Consider the following 17,490-nt stretch of genomic DNA (forward strand, 5'->3'; position numbering starts at 1 on the left):
AACATGCCAGGACCTCCAGTAAGATGTGCTTTCCTTGAGTGATGTAAACTAAGTGTCAGGATCTTAAACTTTCAATATGATATTAGGTATATCGGGGACCCTCTCTGATGCTGAAAGAGCACTGAATAGTTTTTCAGCAAGTTGTGCGGTGTTTCAAAGTAGTATGCTGTGTAGCTTGGTTTTGCACTGTCATTTGAAGAAAAGCACCCTGAAAATCTGTGCAATCCACTAGGCTCTTGAGCAGTGTGCACAGGAGAGCAGAGGGCTGCAGTTATGGTATATCTGATAGGCAGTAAGAAAACACACTGGAGGATGGATGGAGGGAAGTGTTGAGAACATTTGTGCCCCGAGTAAACTGTTTGGCTCATTAAGCTGGGCTTGAAGAATTATGGTCTCTTCAGAAGCATACAGCTATTGCCTGGCCCATGTTCTGGGGATGTTGCTGTTGATTGCAACAGAGTGGAATAAAACTGAAACATGAGCATTTTTAAAAATTCTTCCTGATTTATGTTTTTTGAAGGGATCAGGATACTTAGGTGTGGACAAGGTAGGAAGAAAGTTAGTGAAATGAGTTTGGAAAGGCAGCCTAAAAGTAAAAGTACTTCAGAGGCGCATTAGTCATATCCCTGAGGTAGTAAGAAAGGAGTTCAAAATTACATGAATTTTGAGTGGGTGGTGGAAAAAATTGGGATTACTCACACACCTTTCAGGCTCATAACAGCTGTTCTGCAGGCTGGGGTTCATCCCATGTTTTTCACTCTTCCTTAAACACTTTTAGTACTTTGCCTGTCTTTCAAAATAATCTTTCAATCTAAATGTGACTCTTCCTTTGTTCTGCTTTTCTGCTCAAGTGAGACAGTTCTCCACAGCCATGCAATAGCTAGGTAACTACTGGATTGCTTAGGCACACCTGGGACCCACGGTTACATAGCACCAACATCAGCAACTGTCTGCATTCGTATCCCTGTGCTGTGATTTTGTATACAGAATTTCAAGCCATTGATTGCTTCATGTTTCCATTATCTGTTTGGATTTTTTTTTTTTTAATTTTACTACCTGGTGTGGATTTAGGTTGTTGGGTGTAATTTGCAATAAGTGAATAATGTTACTGTTTCTTTTGGTCCTGTGTTGAGGGGGCTCTGGGGCTTCTCAACTTGAAGAGGTACTACTATGTCAAAGAAATTAGTAGCTTCTTACCTAAAGGCATTCTGAACAGGTCCTTCCTTGTGGAAACAGAAAGACATAGAGTTAAACTGTGGTATGCCTTGTTCTACAATGAACCCTGTTTGTAACTGCCAAGAAGTTATTTTTCATTTTTAATTGATACAGTAAATTGAGGTTGTTATGAGTTGATGGTATCTTATGGTCAGTTAAGAAAACTGATCTACAGTAGGTGAGTGTTTTTTAAAGTTTTAATTCCATTGGTGTTGATGGCAAAAATTTATCCATGTATTATGTATTTGAAACAATTTATGATGAATGCTAGAAATAGCTTCATACAAAGCACAAGATACCAATTATATACTAAGTGTAGTCATTTGTTTATATGGCAAATGATTGTTTAACCTGCTGTAGGAAAACAGACTAAGTGTAGTGTATGTGTTTGTTTTAAAACAATGGCACCTGCTGATCTAAGTTGTTATCATATATCTTGCAAGCAGTGAGCCAGTAAAGATTACCAGTTCTTGAGGTCCAGGTAGCTTGACCACCTCTTTCTTTTGTTTCTTTTTTTCTTGGCACTTGAATCAGTGTATTGTGAACAGGTAGTTCTACAGCAGCATCATGTGGTGGTGGTGGTGGTGGTAGGGTTGTTTAAATGTTTTGCAGGTTGTTGGAAGAGGGCATTTTGTCTCTGGTTTTATTTGCTTGAATGTCTCACTGAACAATAGTCTGATCTTTCCTTTGCAGAAACTATGAAGCACACAGTAAAGCACAGACCAAGAAATATGCCAAATGCAAGTACGAATTTATGGCAAGAAACAACAGTGAACTTTCTGTCATGAAAGAAGAGATCGTAGAGGTAATAGTTTTTGCAAAGAGAAAACACAAATTTCTAGTACCACTCAAATCTGAGTGTACCTTTCCTGTGGACAGTGTGGCTGTCCTTAATGATTACTTCAATGTGTTTGATTTATCTCCCTTAATTTGGAAAGTTCAGTTAATTTGTTCTGCATCGTAGACAAGATAAGTGGAGATTCTGTGCTGACTTATGAATTGATGCTGTAGAGATCCATGCTGGAAAACTATATATATGTGTTTCTTCCATCTTCGCTGTTGTTGCTTTTAAAAGCCTCGTTTAGTAGTAGTTAAATAACTGGCTCTGGCAAACACTATCTGTGTACACTCAGGGCATAGTGAAAGACTGTCCTTTTCTGGAGTAGTTGGTACCCTGAAAGCTAGACAGATTTGGAAGGGAGGGAGCAACAGAGAGAGAAAATGTGTATGAGATTGCACGGCCGTTAGTCAGATTTCGGACTTCTCCTGGCCATCCTGCTTCAGTTCCCTCTTTACTCAGAAGTGTGCTCTCTCCAAGTAATTTGTGCTCTCTCCCCAAATTTGTGCTCTCCTAGAACACTGCACTTTTCCCTGGGTTATTAGTAGTTACTTATTCCTTTTGTCAGCAGCATATAGGTTGCAGAGATGCCAGCCTCTCTGCACAAGTATTTGATTTGCATTCCGCTGCCTTGTCCAGCATGTGTCTGATTTTACGTGCTTTTTTTCCATATCCCTTCTTCAGAGCCGCATTTGAAAAGTGCAGTATGACCATGTAGAATTAATGATGGTGATAATCAAGGAAGCCTACAGGGGTTTCTTAGGGACATCTTGTAAGATCTGTTGGCAATTGTAGAACCTGGCAAAGTTATGGTTTTGTTTTGAAATGATGCACAGTCTAAGTACTGGTAGAAGGAAAGTCAGAAAAAATATGTAATTAATTTACCAAATTATTTCAGATTCTGGATGACAGAAAGCAGTGGTGGAAGGTTCAGAATAAAAGTGGCAGCACAGGCTTTGTGCCAAACAACATTTTGGACCCTCTGAGGAATCAAGAAGGAGGTCTAGGCTGGTCAGAGCCTGCATATACCCGCACCATCCAGGTACCGTCCACTCAGCAGCAAGACTTTCTTTTGAAGTGTGCATGTGTGCGTGTGGAGCAGGAAAAGATTGACAGCAAGGCTAAAATATCTGCATGTTCCACTGATATGTCAAAAGATTTATAGTTTTGTACAGGCTAAGGCTGATTTCTGTATTGCGTAGAGTCTAACATGGGAAAAAAGTTGATAGAGATACAGCAAAATGTTTTCCCTTAAGGGTTTTTTTCTGCTTATTTGCTTAGAGGTAGTAATTTCGATCCTAATGGATGTGTATGCATTTACTTTAATTGCAAATATCCTTTGTGGATTGATAGCTGTTGATGCCAAAGAAGGAGTTTGAATTATTTAAGGTAGGTTCATCTTTGTTTCTCCTAGGAGAGTGAACGCTAGCTTTTCTTTTTATTTTCTGTCTCTCTGTGTCTCTATCTTAGTCTTGAATTTATTTAATTATTGTAATTTTGGAGTCATAAAAAATAGGTGTCTTTGCTTTTGAATGCACAAAACAGGTATTTTTCAATTACTGTGCCTGTGCATTAATAGCACTCTAGTCTCCTGACCTGATTTTGGTTTTCTTTCTTTCATGTTGTGGTGTGGAATTAAGAGTTTATTTGTTGTTGTTTCTTTTATGTATTGAAGAGAATTAGAGGGTTAAAAAAAAAAAATCTTACATAAGTGCAATTGTCCACCTGGGTAAGGATATACAGGATAAAGTTGTAATGTGTATTTTTAGACAACGTTTAAGTAGGCTGGAGACTCATAAAATAAAAGGATGTATTTTCTAAGACCCATTTCTTCCCTTTTATTTCTAATGATTTTGAAAAGTTAGGCAAGCAAGTTTGGATTAAGCAGAAATTCCAGGCCTGCCTCTGAATTGGACTTTTTCAGTCCAAATGCAAACCAAACTTCTGTTGAAACTTGAAGTTAAATTTAATTTAATTTAATCTAATATTCATTTCTTGTGCCTACACACTCCAGCTGATGACCGAAATATGAGAAATGCCATAATGTCACTGTTGACTGTCTCTGCTGTAGACTCATCTTAAAGTCCCAGTCGAAGGTGTTGCTGTGCCGGATTCTGCACGCACAGCTATCGTGAAAGCTGCAGCTTTTGCAGTATTTCCAGTTTTGCCATGGATACGGAAATTCTCTTGAGAAACAGGTCCTATGCTATTTCTGGCACAATAATGTGGTAGACCTGTCTTGAGCTTGATGGGCTTGAACCAGACCATTTCTGAGTTTTTCCTATCCCTAACTGTTTGCCTATAATGTATGAGCTCATTCTAAATTGATTATGGTATTTGCCTGTCTGTGAAGTGAAGCATGCATCCCGAGTGCTTTTCAAATCCTGAACTAAAGATCTGACTTTTTTTCCTTTGGGTGCATGTCATTTTGTGTGTTTGGAATTTGTTGCGAAATCCTGAGCAGACTGAGTACAGTTTTGAGTAGAGGCTTTTAAACTATTCTTTGTAATGCACTGCAGGTGTTGAAGTTTTCTGTTTGAAATAATGACGTGACATGGGAAATAATAAAATCATCATTTTCACAAAGCATTCTTCACAGATCTATGAAAATTAGGGTCAGAGAAAAACATATCATATAGTTTTGTTTCTTTGCCCTCTGGCAGGTTGTTCCCTACAGCTTTATCATATTCAAATGTGAGCTTGAAATACTATGAAATTATTTAGGAATATAATGAATTACATAGGGTAAATGGAGTCTTTACCAAGACATGTCAATAATGTAGTTCTTAACTTTATGATGATTGTTATAATTTTACCCTTCCTGAGCCTGCTCATTTCTCTCTTTCCCTGTGATAGATACATGGTTCATTTGGGATCTGTTTGCATAACCCTCTTTATTTTCGTAACTGTGCTATGAGACATTGCTGCTATTTCAGAGAGAAATGAGGCATTGAAGGGATGACTGCCTAGCCCAAGGTCAAACAGGAGAACTTGTGGGTAGAGCAGGAAATTGAAGCGGTTCCTATCAGTGCTTTTGCCAGACCCTGAACGCAAGCAGGCACAGCGCCTGGTGCTGTGCAGCTTTTGCCAGTCTCGATGTCGTCTTTGGTTTTGAAAGACCGCTTTCAAAGTAGTCTGCTGCGGTGAGCCGCAGATAAGCATTATGTACGAGGTTAGTGTATTTCTTTACAGACTAATGGCCTTCAAAGCACAGCTGACCAAAGGATGTTTCCAGATTATTAGGAAGGATTAAGGATTCCATTGAAAGAGATAATTTTCTTTCAACTATTCTACAGACGGACACCCTTTCTCTGAGAGATGGATGCCTCATTATCACAATTATTCTCAGAGCTGCAAAGTTTGTTTCACTCTCACTCTGTTCCCTCTCCTAGTGACCTCTGAGTCCACACACTAGATTAGATCCTGATTTTTCTCTCAATCCCTTTCAGTATCCAGGTCCCAGATAGTTACCTGAAAGCACTGAATTGTCTAAGATGATACTTCCAGGAACATTGCAAGCAATATGCTAGTTATTTCATTGTCTTTGTGAGTCAGAGGCTGTAACATTGTCTTCTGGTCAGTTGAATTAGTTTCAGGAAAACCATGGGTTTGCTTGTTTGGTACTTTTGTACGTTTAGGAGAGCATTTTGCTGATTATTTATGTTTTCCACTAATGTTAATTATTGTTTATCCGAGTTTCCTGTGGTGTTGGTTGTTTAGTCTGCCTTTTTATTGTGAACCAACAGTGATACTTCACCATCCCATTATGTATGAACATAAACAGTTTCCCAAGCACTCTGATTTCTTCTTTTGTACGAGTATTGCTGGTGAACCTAGAAAGTAATTAATGATAATATTTCCTATTTACTGTGCACTTCATTAACTTTTTTAATGCTTTTGAAAGAGAAATTTGAAGAACATAATTGGGATAGAAGGGTGTATCTTGGTGTGCATGTTAATTAATCTCATGACACCCTTTGTGAGGTGAGACAGTTATATTATCAGTGATGTGTATGAAATCCTGAGGCACCAAGAGTGTTAAGCCAAATGTAGTCCTGTAGTCTTATTTTAAAAAAACATGACTGTCCACAGAAGTGTGACCATGTATGTAAGAGGCATGTTTATGGTATGTAAACACCAAGACAAAAGTCTCCACCTCACTTGGGACAAGCATCCTTTGCATTTCTTGGTGACCTACCATCAAAACCTTTCTTTCAAATCTCTTTGTTTAGCAGCTCACTTGAAATATCTCTGTGGGAAGTTGTTTCCCCTCAAGCACAGCATTTGTGCTCCAAGTTAGTGTCATAGATTCATACTCTTATTTTGCCAGCTGGTATCTTTCCTGCAGATCATGAAGTGTTTGATAATGAAGAGATGCAGTTGCCAGGTGTTCATTTGGCAGTGGCCAAAGAGATGTCATGATTTTTGACCAAGAGCCAGTATCTCTTTTACCTCATTTCGTATCAAATGCTCTTTAAAGTTGCTATCAGACCAAGACTTTCTGACAGCTTTAAAAAAAAAGTTGTTTCCTGTCCAATTCAACATTGATCCAATCCCAAATTATGGGATGCCACTTATTACACAAAAATGTACTGAACGGTTGTAAAAAGGATTTGATTAATGATAGGCATTAAAAGTGCCCAGTGTGCCCATAATTTTATTTTTTTTTTAAGGAATGGGGACTAATCCTAGCTAATACCAATTTGAATAAGTAAATTCTGTCTAAATTTCTCCTTCTTCCATCCTAATATACTTCTTGTTTTTTTGGCAAGATTTTAGCAAGGCAGGTTTATAAATCCAATAAAAACATGAATTCCTTATACCCTGCAAAGAGCTAGTTAGGTGACTTGTAACGGGATTTTAATAGGCAGCTGTTTGATTCTGCGTAATAGCTGAGCCCACCAAAGGAAACTGGCAAAAGACCTTGCTTGAAATTTGCTCTTCCAGTCTTGGGTACCTCATTGTCCCTTTTGGGTGAAGACAAGTAGTTGGTTCTCCCTTAGCTCTTAAAATGAGTCTCAAGAAAACATCCAAACCACAGTGCCATTGATAAAACTGAGGCTGAATGCTCTGCAGCCCTCTTGGTTAACTCCTGTCACTGTGCAAACAGGAACGTGGCACTAAAATGTTTGGAAAGAGAGTAAATAGGAAGCTTTGTGTCTGTGTTAACTTAATGAGAGCACTTCCCAGCACTAACGCTAGTTATGGTTGTGTCCAATGCCTCTTTGATGTCTGTATTTGCTATAGTTTGAATACACATATTCCCTTTTTTGATGCCAAAATGTATTTGAAAATATGTTGTCCCCAGTTTTTTACAATGATCGAGAATTAGGGTTGATACTGTTAGCACTTTTACTCAAGCTTATTATTTTGCTTGCATTAAAAATAGATCAAATCATAGTGAATCTTGATTTTTGACAACATGCAGTTGTAGTGTGTTGACAAAGAGCTTTGGGACCTCTTTCTTCCTGTAAATACAAAGATTTTCTGGCAAAAAATACGAAAAAAGAAAATAAATGTAGTCGCAGTAAGCTTTTCTGATATATCCAGATTTTTAATGAGTGTGTATCGTCACTGTTCCAAATAATTTAAAGGATTTGTTCCTATTTACATAAGTTGAGGATCGCAAGTTTATTTTTAAAGGAAAAAAATATGAGGAAGAATGGAAAACAAAACCCAGAATTGTTCATTGTTCCTATGGCTGTCAGCAAATTAGTGAGTACACGTCTGTCAGCAGTGACCTTTACCTTATCTTCTAAGCTAGCCAACATTTCTTAAGCAAAAATAAATAAGTTCCTTTTTTATAATGTGCCGTGACTTAATGCATATTGTTCTACAGTTGCAAGTGTTCTCTACATTCACCTTATGATCTTCAATCCATTGTAAGTTTTTTTTGTTTGGGTTTTGTTTTTTATTAAACCTCTTTCTAAGTTTCTGTCTGGGTAGGTGCTTTGAAAAGACTTCATTGCTTTTATGGTGTCACATATGTATGTTTTGTAGCCAGCACTCCACTCATTATTTAAAAGAAAATGAGAATAACTCACTATGTGAGTTGCTTAGTGATTAAGAAGAGCTAATTATTAGCACTGTTGTTCCTTTGTTTTAAATTGCTAATGTGTATGAAATTTCAGGATTGATGTGTGAGGCAGTTACTTCTTACCTTTCTAACATTGTTTGATGTGATTTACTCCATTTTCCTCACAGCAATTGCTGGGAGAGCTTTCAGAGGTAACAAAATTACTCTTCTGATATTGAACCTCAAAAATTACTTTTATGGACTATGTAGTCGCCAAATTCTATAGTGCATGCTTGTTTGTAGCAATGAATAGAAGTGATGAGATGAATGTGTGGATGTCCTCAAAAGATCTGGAGTTAAAAAAAGAAGTGTTAAAAAAAGAAATGTTAAATGTGATTTGAATGTATAATTGGCTTTTGCGCACTGTTCAACAAAATGTGAAGTTATTTCAACATAGTTTCATCTGTAAATTTAGAATTTGAGTGATGCTTCCAGTTTAATTTTTATTTTCACTCCAGCAAGTCATTTTGATGAGGCTTTTGTGAGTGCAGTACAACATGTTTTTGAAGCTACATCAGTAGTATCCATTGAGAGCTACATGTAGCATTTAGCTATCGCTTTTTCTGGATTATGATTGTGGTGATTTGCAGTTGATGCCTTGGTTTGTAATGAATCCTTTCTACCATAAAAAAAGCCTTGCTTTTTCCTTGCGTGTTGTTTAAGAAGGTTGGGGCACACATAAGGGTACGTTGTGGAGATAACAGTCTAGGAACTGGATTCTGTGAACAAGATTAAAAAAAATGTGAATATCATTAGAACATCTTAATATCTGTGAAATCTTAAAATTAATTAACAAGATTTTGGATATACCACAGTACACCTGTATACAATAAATTAGGGTATATTTACTATATACCTGGTAGGGTACTCTCTTCCCACCAAAGGACAGGTTTCTTAAATATACATTACTCTGCTTGTTCTCTTTTATATTATGCATTTCACTTTTCTTGGCATTTGACATTTAAAAAAACATTTATTGTCTTAACATCGAAGTAGTATAATACAGAAAAGTCAATCATATGATTTTTTTTTTGATCTCTCCACAGTGCACTACACAAGGTGGACACAAAATAATTGAGATGAATGCCTTTGAGCAACTAAATGCTAAGGGAGGAAAAAAAAAGAAAGAAACAAACAAAAAACCAAAAAGGTTTAATGGGGAATGTATTATAAGACTATATGTTTGCTTCAGTAGCTGACTATTACAATTTAAGTGAAAAATTGTCTAAGGGAAACAAAAGGCTTATTTCCTAGGCTTAATTGACTTGCCATAGAAGCTGATGGGATAAATTTTCTGCTGGTATAACTCAGCATAACTTAGCTGTAATTGTCCCAGGTTACATTGACTACAAAATGCCTTGTCCATCAGTTAGACTTACTGAGTTGGGGATTGCTGCGTAAGGGCAGTTGCTGACATTTAATGAAAGTTTGATTGTTGTCAGGGCAGTGATCTGCTGCTCAGATTCTAACATATGGCTCCTACAAATATTTCCTTACTTGATCTGCCATAAACCCTCTGCCTGCAAGGAAATAGGGAAAGGTATTTCAGGAAGGAGCAATGAATCTGGGGAATGTACTCATCTATTTTCATACCAAAGTAAGCAGACTTCTCATGACTAAGAAATGAGGCATCTCTATTGAGCAAACAAACTTCAATATTAAACTTTCAAGCTATGTTAGTCCAAAATGGTGGAGAGGGAGCAATGTTAAAACAGTGAGATGTGGAGTTTGAAAGAAAAGGGTAGCATAGGTTGCTTACCTGTCTGTCATTGGGATTGCTTTGGGAAAATACATGCATCTTCCTGTAACTGGTGCCATTCTAAATGCAAAGAAGGAGAAAAGAAATTATTCCCCCAAATTATTCTTGAGACACCTGCTCGTTAGTTATTAGCAGCAAGATAATTTGCATGTTGTTAGAACGTTGCGTAAAGCGGGAAGAAACAACAGCCCTATTCCAAGAATTGTGGAGTTTGGGGGTTGGGTTTTTTTAATTGGATTATTGCATTGAGGTGGCATGTAGTAGCCACATAAATAGCTGAAAAGGCACAAGTGAATGGGTAGGAGGAGCAGGAACCTCTTAAATGGTGTGTGCAGTTCAAGAAACACTGTGTTATCTCAAGCCCAGTGACGTTTGTAAGTTAAACCATTAGTCAGGCTTAGGTGTGGCTGGATATGTTCATATTTCTCTAAAATATACATTTTTACACTAAGTCCAACAGTTCAAAAATTTTGGAAACTGTTAAAAAGTGCCAGTAATGGAAGTTTGGGATTTAAAAACAATTTGATTTCTAGAACTCATCTGTTTGAAAGAAACAAACGTGTTTGAGATGATGTCATTGCTGTGAATTTTTGTCCGACAGAGAAGGAAATTGATGCCAAATCAAGTTTTGGCACATTTTGGAACTATATCTGGCAAATAAGATGTCTTTGTGTAATAAATTAAATCAGTTGGTGCAAAGCATCCCAGCATTTTCTGCAGAAACCTGAGTTTGTCTGATGTCTTGTCCAAGTTTTGCTGTCGAACTGAGCGTCTCTGCATCTTTTCAGAAACAAAGGACGGACTACGTCGCAAAACAACCCGATCCAGTTCCTGCTACTCCTTCACCACCTCCAACACCCGCTCCTGTCCCTGTGGCTGTCCCCCTCCCTCCTAGCGCACCAGCACCTATACCGGTTCCTGTGCCCAAAGCGCCAGCAACCATCAGCCGCCAAAGCAGCACATCTAGCGACAGCGGTGGTAGTGTTGCACGAGACGCCCAGAGGCAGAAGCAAGTTGCTGTGGATCGTAAGTTTGTCTAAGAAGCAAGAAAAAAAGTATTTCTCCCATTCCCGTGTGTTTTGCTTAATCCTTAAATTCCTTAAAACCTTCTGTTTCAGATAAATGTTTATGAAGTATTTAGCTTTAACCCTATGTTTAAAACACACATTTTCTATGTATGTGTATTCTGACTCTCGCTAATCACAACAGTAAGTAGGGACAAAACACTTCTGCACTTGTCCCAGTCCTAAATCTTCTCCTTTTATGACTGTCTGGGATCTTCAGTCAGTGGTTTGCAATGCCGTAAATGGCCATGCTGGTATTCTGGCTAATGTATGTTTTCCACCTGAACTCACTGACACATTGCAATCTAAATTGCTTTTAAAATCAGTTAGGCTGTTTTTACGCTTCTGTCCATGGTCATCCATATTTCTAGGGCATTTGCACCATTCTGAAACATGTATCCAGGGCTTGCAAGAAGACTTACAGGTCTGGCTGATGCATAGAAACCATGTTGTAATAGTGTTGTAGGAGACTCCTCTTATAATCAGGTCCCCTTAGCTTGGTCAAAGCAAGAGCAACTGGCAGGCTGCTGAGCAAACTTTCATGTGCTTGTCTTAGGAGGATGAGAGAACATACTGCATAGCCCTTTAGCTGGAAAACATGGTAACTTGCATCCAGCAGTGTGTGAGAGTCATGGAAAGTTCTGATTAAGGTCACCTTGTAAATATAAAGCCGAACTGATGCTGAGGCTCCTACTCTCTATTGACTGAAAGCAAGTTAGGTTCGGAGAACTTTAGTCAATAATTTCTGTCCTAAATGCACTTTAAGCAATGTGATTGCTTGGCTCGAAAATAACTGAAACTTGTAGGCAAGCATTTGCTATAGCTTTGCCAGTTACAGCAGTTAAAATAATGAGTTTTTTGCAGTTTAAGAGTTGATAGCTTTTCCGATCCTCTGCCTCCCTGCCCTATCAGAAAATCCTGCTTCCACCTGAGGTAAAAACTGGCACTGAGTGCAATCCTTTCTGCAGAAGGGCTTCTTTTCCCCCTTGTCCCCAGTGGATGGGAAGCATGCCTGCTTGGATCACCACACTCAGTTGGTGGAGCCTGCTTTGACATTGCCTGGTGGTAGACAAGCTCTTGCCTAAGCTCTGACTCAAGAAGGCTCTGGGACTTTTTTAACATTTTCAGCTAGGCTTTTCTAGGCTGGCTGGAAATTATAAATGGAGAACAGCCTGGCAGGAGGAACAGGCTTCAGTGCTGTTTTGCAAAGAAACAGTAGGGCCAGCTTCTGTCTTTGTCCTCTTTGGGGCAGTTTGTTACTTAAATAAAAACAGAAACCCACGCACTTACAAAAGATGCGGAAAGTGAGGGTGAATTTCACACACACATATGCACAAAAATGATAATTTTATTTCTATGTAAGAAGGACTTTGCATCCTGTAGCAGGTATGTTTCCTTGAATCCACAATGGCCTCTATCCCTTACGGGTGGAAAACATGAAGAACATCCTGAAAACATCCTGGCTTCGGGTGGAGGGTGTGAGGTGTGAAGGGTTGCTCTAGACTAAGTGGTTACAAGACATCTGTTGCCCTCTCTGCCTCTAAGGCCCTGCGCCACACACATGAGCTCCTGTGCCCTCCCGGGAGCTGTCGCTCAAGCCCAGTTGATGGGTTTCGGGTACCTCACAGCCCCCGCAAAATATCTGCCTCGGCAAAGGCAGTGGGCAACCTGCTGCCCAGGTACCCGCCTGAACCCCGCAGAGACCACGCAGCGTGGTACCTGCTTCACACCAAGGGTATCCTGTTTGTTTATGGTAATGCATCGAACAACAGTAAGAATCTGTTATCTAACAGCTAAATATTTATCTTTTGATATAGTCTTGGTCTAGATAAAACATCAGTCTTTCAAAATCTGTGTAAATAGAAGGAAGATAGCCGTTTTCTTGCTCTCTTCCTGTTTGGGAAAATAACTGGTGCATGCTTCGATAACGTTGCCTAAAGGCTTTACTCATATATCTCATCTCAGACCTTCACATATCACTGAGCACATGTCATTTTGGCTTCCGATTCACACTTGGAGGTGGAGGGGGAACCCAACAAAATAGGGCCTGAATGCCTCACATATCTTACTAGAGATATTTTGTCTGCTTTCAACCTGGGGCTATTTTGTAAAAGAAAAAAGAAAATGGCTAAACCAAGGATATTTCTTTTTTTGTTGTGGTGATTAAAAAAGAATAAATCCTAAAAGCCTACATAAAGCTTGTTTTCATTTGTCTGACTGGCTAGAGATCCTTGGAGAGGTTTGGGGAGAAGATAAAAGGAAAGTAGAGAAAGAAACATTTTTACTGTCTTAGAGTTTTTTCATGTTGAAGTTGTGTTGCTTTTCTCTGTTGCTGTTGGTGTAATGGGAGAAAAGGAATAGCTTTTGCCATCTGAGTGAATCAGGGAAGGTGCTGCAGTTACTGTTTGTGTATCAAAGTGAGAAGGTTGAATAAAGATGACTAAAAATATTTCAGCAAGGAGATCCTGAGAATTTTTGAGATCAGTTGAAGTTGTGTGTCAGAGTATTTCCATAGTAATTCCAGAGTTACTGCGTGGAGAGTTTTAACTGTGCTAAATCAGAGTCTTCTCTGTGCTCAGAAAGTTATTTACACCCTTTTGGATTCTATCTATTTTTGTGAAATTGCACATAAAAGGTTCTATGGATTTTTTTAAACAATTTTCAGTGTTGTCATAATTGATTTTGTTGAAAAGCATTTCAGTTTGTCACCTGCTAATTACCAGCAACTGAACTAAATGCTTCAGACAAATGGGTTCTGTGGGATAGCAGATTTGTACAGTTTTGTGGGTTGGGGTTTTTTTGGGTTTTTTTTTTAAAAGTCTTTCCCATTTCCTGTGTGTCTGGTGATGAGAGTTAACTACTTTTTTATTTCTTCTTTTTTTAATGCAAGGTGTGACATTGTTTCAGCTAACCAGTCACTCTAGGCATGGAGTGAATTCAAATTTCTTAAAACCACTTCAAAAACGTGATTACTATAATAGCTTATTAGATATAAGGTGATATGTGTCAGCAGCAGTGAAATCTTTTTGCCTACATTGATTTGCAATAAAAAGTTGAGCTTTCAATTAAAAAATGTTTGTGGAGAGTGCTGCCTTTCCACAGTGTAAGCAATATTATATTATTCCTCATCTATTTTGTTTTCATTTTTAAAACATCATAATTCTATTTGAAGAAATGCAGACTGTGATAATTGAATAACCCTCTGTGATCATTTTGTTCTACAGCTTGGGTGCTGTCAGACTGATCTACACCTCTGTGCAAAATCAAGCTCATCTCTTTCTAGGGTCTCACTTGAATTTGGGGATGGTTTTTTTGCTCTCTTTTTGTTTTGCAAAGAGAGGAGTGGGAATATTGAAATCTTCCCTGCGGAAAAAGGAGAATAATAATTCCGTCAGATCTAGTGAATGAATCTTTAAAGAAAGAAAAAAAAAAATTAAGATTGGAAGTGTAATGTAAGAAATTACCTGGCTTTGATAAAGCAGTCTTGAGAATAACTCCTGTTATATCTCTCTCTAGGCAGGAAATCGCAGATGGAGGAGGTGCAGGATGAACTTGTCCACCGGCTCACCATCGGCCGAGGCGCTGCCCAGAGGAAGTTCCATGTGCCACGACCAAACATCCCGGTAGTTAACATCACTTACGACTCTTCACCTGAGGATGTGAAAGCGTGGTTGCAGTCCAAAGGATTCAACCCCGTGTAAGTTTGAGTGCAAGTGTAAGAAAACTTTTAAAAATTATTTTCCTGTCAGTAATTAGGATGTGGTCTGCCCACTTTTCAAAATCAAGCAGCCTTCTGAAAATCAAGACACATCAGCTGCACCCTTGAAAAAAAGAATTTGTTTTTTCACATATATATACATAGATATTTATGTATCTATGTGTCTATATTATATATACATATATATCATTGTGGTTAAAGATCTATAGAGATATAGATATATTTAGGAAAAAAATTTATATATATTAGCTTCCACCAAAAGGCACTTGTAACAGATACTGAATTGACTTCGAGTCCTGCTGCATTAAGTTTTGTCTTGATTTAATAGCCCTATCTAAGAGAATGTAGGATGAAGCTAACCTACTTCTTTCCCTTGGTTAGTGTATTTTTGCTTATTTCTTGTTTGTTCCCTTGGTGTGACCCCAGGACTGTCAATAGCCTCGGTGTGCTGACGGGTGCTCAGCTTTTCTCCCTCAATAAAGACGAACTGAGGACTGTTTGCCCAGAAGGGTCTAGAGTTTACAGCCAAATTACGGTACAGAAATCTGCCTTGGAGGTATGTATAACTCTTCTTACTAACCTAATGCTGGGTCACCACTTTTGAACGTAGAGAACTAAATAGCTCTTTCTGTGAGGCAGCTGGGTTTTTTCTCAGTTCCCATCACGTTGATAAGCACTATTTGTACCTGAGTTATTTGGTATTAATCCATTGAAACAGCATCCATCAAACCACTGGGTGGGATCCCTCCCCACTTCTAAAGGGGTTCACGAAGCGTTAGAAAAAGTGCAAGGTAGTAGTCAAGTTTAAGACATTGTGTGCTGTAATCAGGCTGCAAGAAGACAAAATGAGCCAAAGAAGGCTTTGGGGAAAATAATAGGTGAGAGTAAAATGCCCTTTTTCTTGCTGCTTGCTCTGCCTGGTACTTGGACAAACAGGTACTCCTGGTACTTTTGGTGGTGGTGAGTTAGTTTTGCTTTATCTCTGTAGAGGAGATTTGATATGTTAGGTGTAAGTGATAGAGTGAGCTCACTGTTGAATCTCAAGGCCTTTCAGGTGAAATGCTGGGGCATCTGTATTGGTGGGTTCCTAACTGGGGGAAAACACATTTGACACTGTGCTAGCAGAGTTACTGAGCTAAGGATAGAAGTATTGTACCTCTGTATTCATTGCTCTGTGGCAGTTTGCTTTAATTACAGTAGTGTTGTTCCTTAAACACCTTAAAAACTGGAATAGAGAGTTGTGCTAGGGAGAATGCTAACCAATTTTAAACCAGGAGAATGGCAGGTGCATGTACTTCTTTTTTTAAAACTTGCTGTGGCAAGCAGAGAAATGGACTTGATACTGTCTAGAGGTGAGACTAACCCAAAGGAGAAGCTATATTCTTCATATCCTGTTTAAAAGAAAATCTTGAAAAAGTTTAAAATGTCTTTCTATCCCCTTATGAAGCTGGGGATGAAGTCTTGCTTAAATGATTTTAAGCTTTAACTACCAGGCTTATTTTTAAAGACAAGTTTATGATGATGCGTGTTTTACAATTTACTTGATCAGTTTGGATCACAGCACAGGGCTTTCTAACACTGTTAAAATTGCTTTATTCCCTTCTTCAAGCCCTGTCTTGAGAGGAAGGGAGAAATATTTCACTTTTATTCTTAGGAATATATGTCACTAAAGTCCAGAGCAATCCATCATTTCCTAGTGAAGATACATGTGTATTCTTCAACTTTTCTGGAATGTCAGCAATCTTATTTCAGTTTCGTAAGGTTTCCATGTACTGAGATGGAAGTGCCTTTGTGGCAGAAGTTGGTTTGAGAAGCAGAGATGCACTGGATTGTAGAAGTTTGTCCTTTTTTTTTCCCCTCCATGTTGTTACTCTGCTTGCCTCAGGTCTCGCTCTGCAGGAAACTGAGCAGTCAAAACTTGTCTAATAAACGCTCTACAAGTGTTGTTAAACTCCAAGTACCTGTTTATTAAGGTCATTGGAATTTGTTAGTGAAAAGGTAATTGAAATATTTATTTGTGCCTCAGTTATTTGAGGTTTAACGGATGAATTTCAGAATTTATGCAATTTCTGATTGTTTTAGCCCATTGTTTGCTGAATTACCCAAAACATTGTCACATCTTCCTTTCTGTCTGTATAATATTTCAAGTCACAGGGTTTAGGAAGACTGTCCTTATTTAAGAGAAGCTATAGGAAGATGAGCTTGCATGTTGCAAACAGGGCTATGTTCTTGCTGCTCAAACTAGAAACGCTTCTAATAACAGAAGCATTTAAGCACACACATACTTGTACCAGTGTCAGGCCTATTTTACAATTGAATGCTTTTTATAAGCAGTTACTGGGTTATGGATTTGACCACTGTAATTGTCCTATGTGATTAATCAGTGATAATTTTCATGAAGTTCTCTGGCATCCTTTATGCAGTACTTGCGGTGTCATATTGCAGTAAATGACCTGGGTGTTAAGTACAAATAGCAATAATAGCCAGAGACAGAGCAAACCCACACACTCCCTAGCATTACTGAACTCCATGCCTTGTCTTTATTTGTTATTTCTACTTGGGATCTTCCACAAGTATTTCTGGATTTCTGCAAGCCAATGAAAGGCTTACCTTTTGGATTTGGGGCTGCATTCCCAAATACGGACAACCAGATCTTCACCTTTATACAGCTGCAACTTTCTTTTTCCTGTTGTTCTACCTCAGGCAGAGGAATTTGTTATTTTGTAATTGGAATTCCAATTGTTGTTGGAATTTAATAATTTTACGCTTATGAGGAAAAAAATGAATAAGTACCACACATTCAATTGTTTTTCTTTATTT

At 38.4% G+C, this 17,490-nt stretch overlaps 1 protein-coding gene across 1 annotated transcript in view; it reads left to right on the plus strand.

The window, feature by feature from the left end:
• Positions 1 to 17,490, plus strand: part of EPS8 (epidermal growth factor receptor pathway substrate 8) — a 55,865-nt gene that overhangs the window by 34,809 nt on the left and 3,566 nt on the right. The window contains exons 15-19 of the mRNA XM_010566124.1: positions 1,909 to 2,020; positions 2,952 to 3,095; positions 10,677 to 10,914; positions 14,469 to 14,649; positions 15,097 to 15,226. Of these exons, the coding sequence (XP_010564426.1) occupies positions 1,909 to 2,020; positions 2,952 to 3,095; positions 10,677 to 10,914; positions 14,469 to 14,649; positions 15,097 to 15,226 (805 nt within the window). The remainder of the gene's footprint in view (positions 1 to 1,908; positions 2,021 to 2,951; positions 3,096 to 10,676; positions 10,915 to 14,468; positions 14,650 to 15,096; positions 15,227 to 17,490) is intronic.

This window comes from Haliaeetus leucocephalus, unplaced genomic scaffold (assembly GCF_000737465.1).
Source record: "Haliaeetus leucocephalus isolate CR32 unplaced genomic scaffold, Haliaeetus_leucocephalus-4.0 Scaffold206, whole genome shotgun sequence".
In the NCBI taxonomy this organism is placed as follows: Eukaryota; Metazoa; Chordata; class Aves; order Accipitriformes; family Accipitridae; genus Haliaeetus; species Haliaeetus leucocephalus.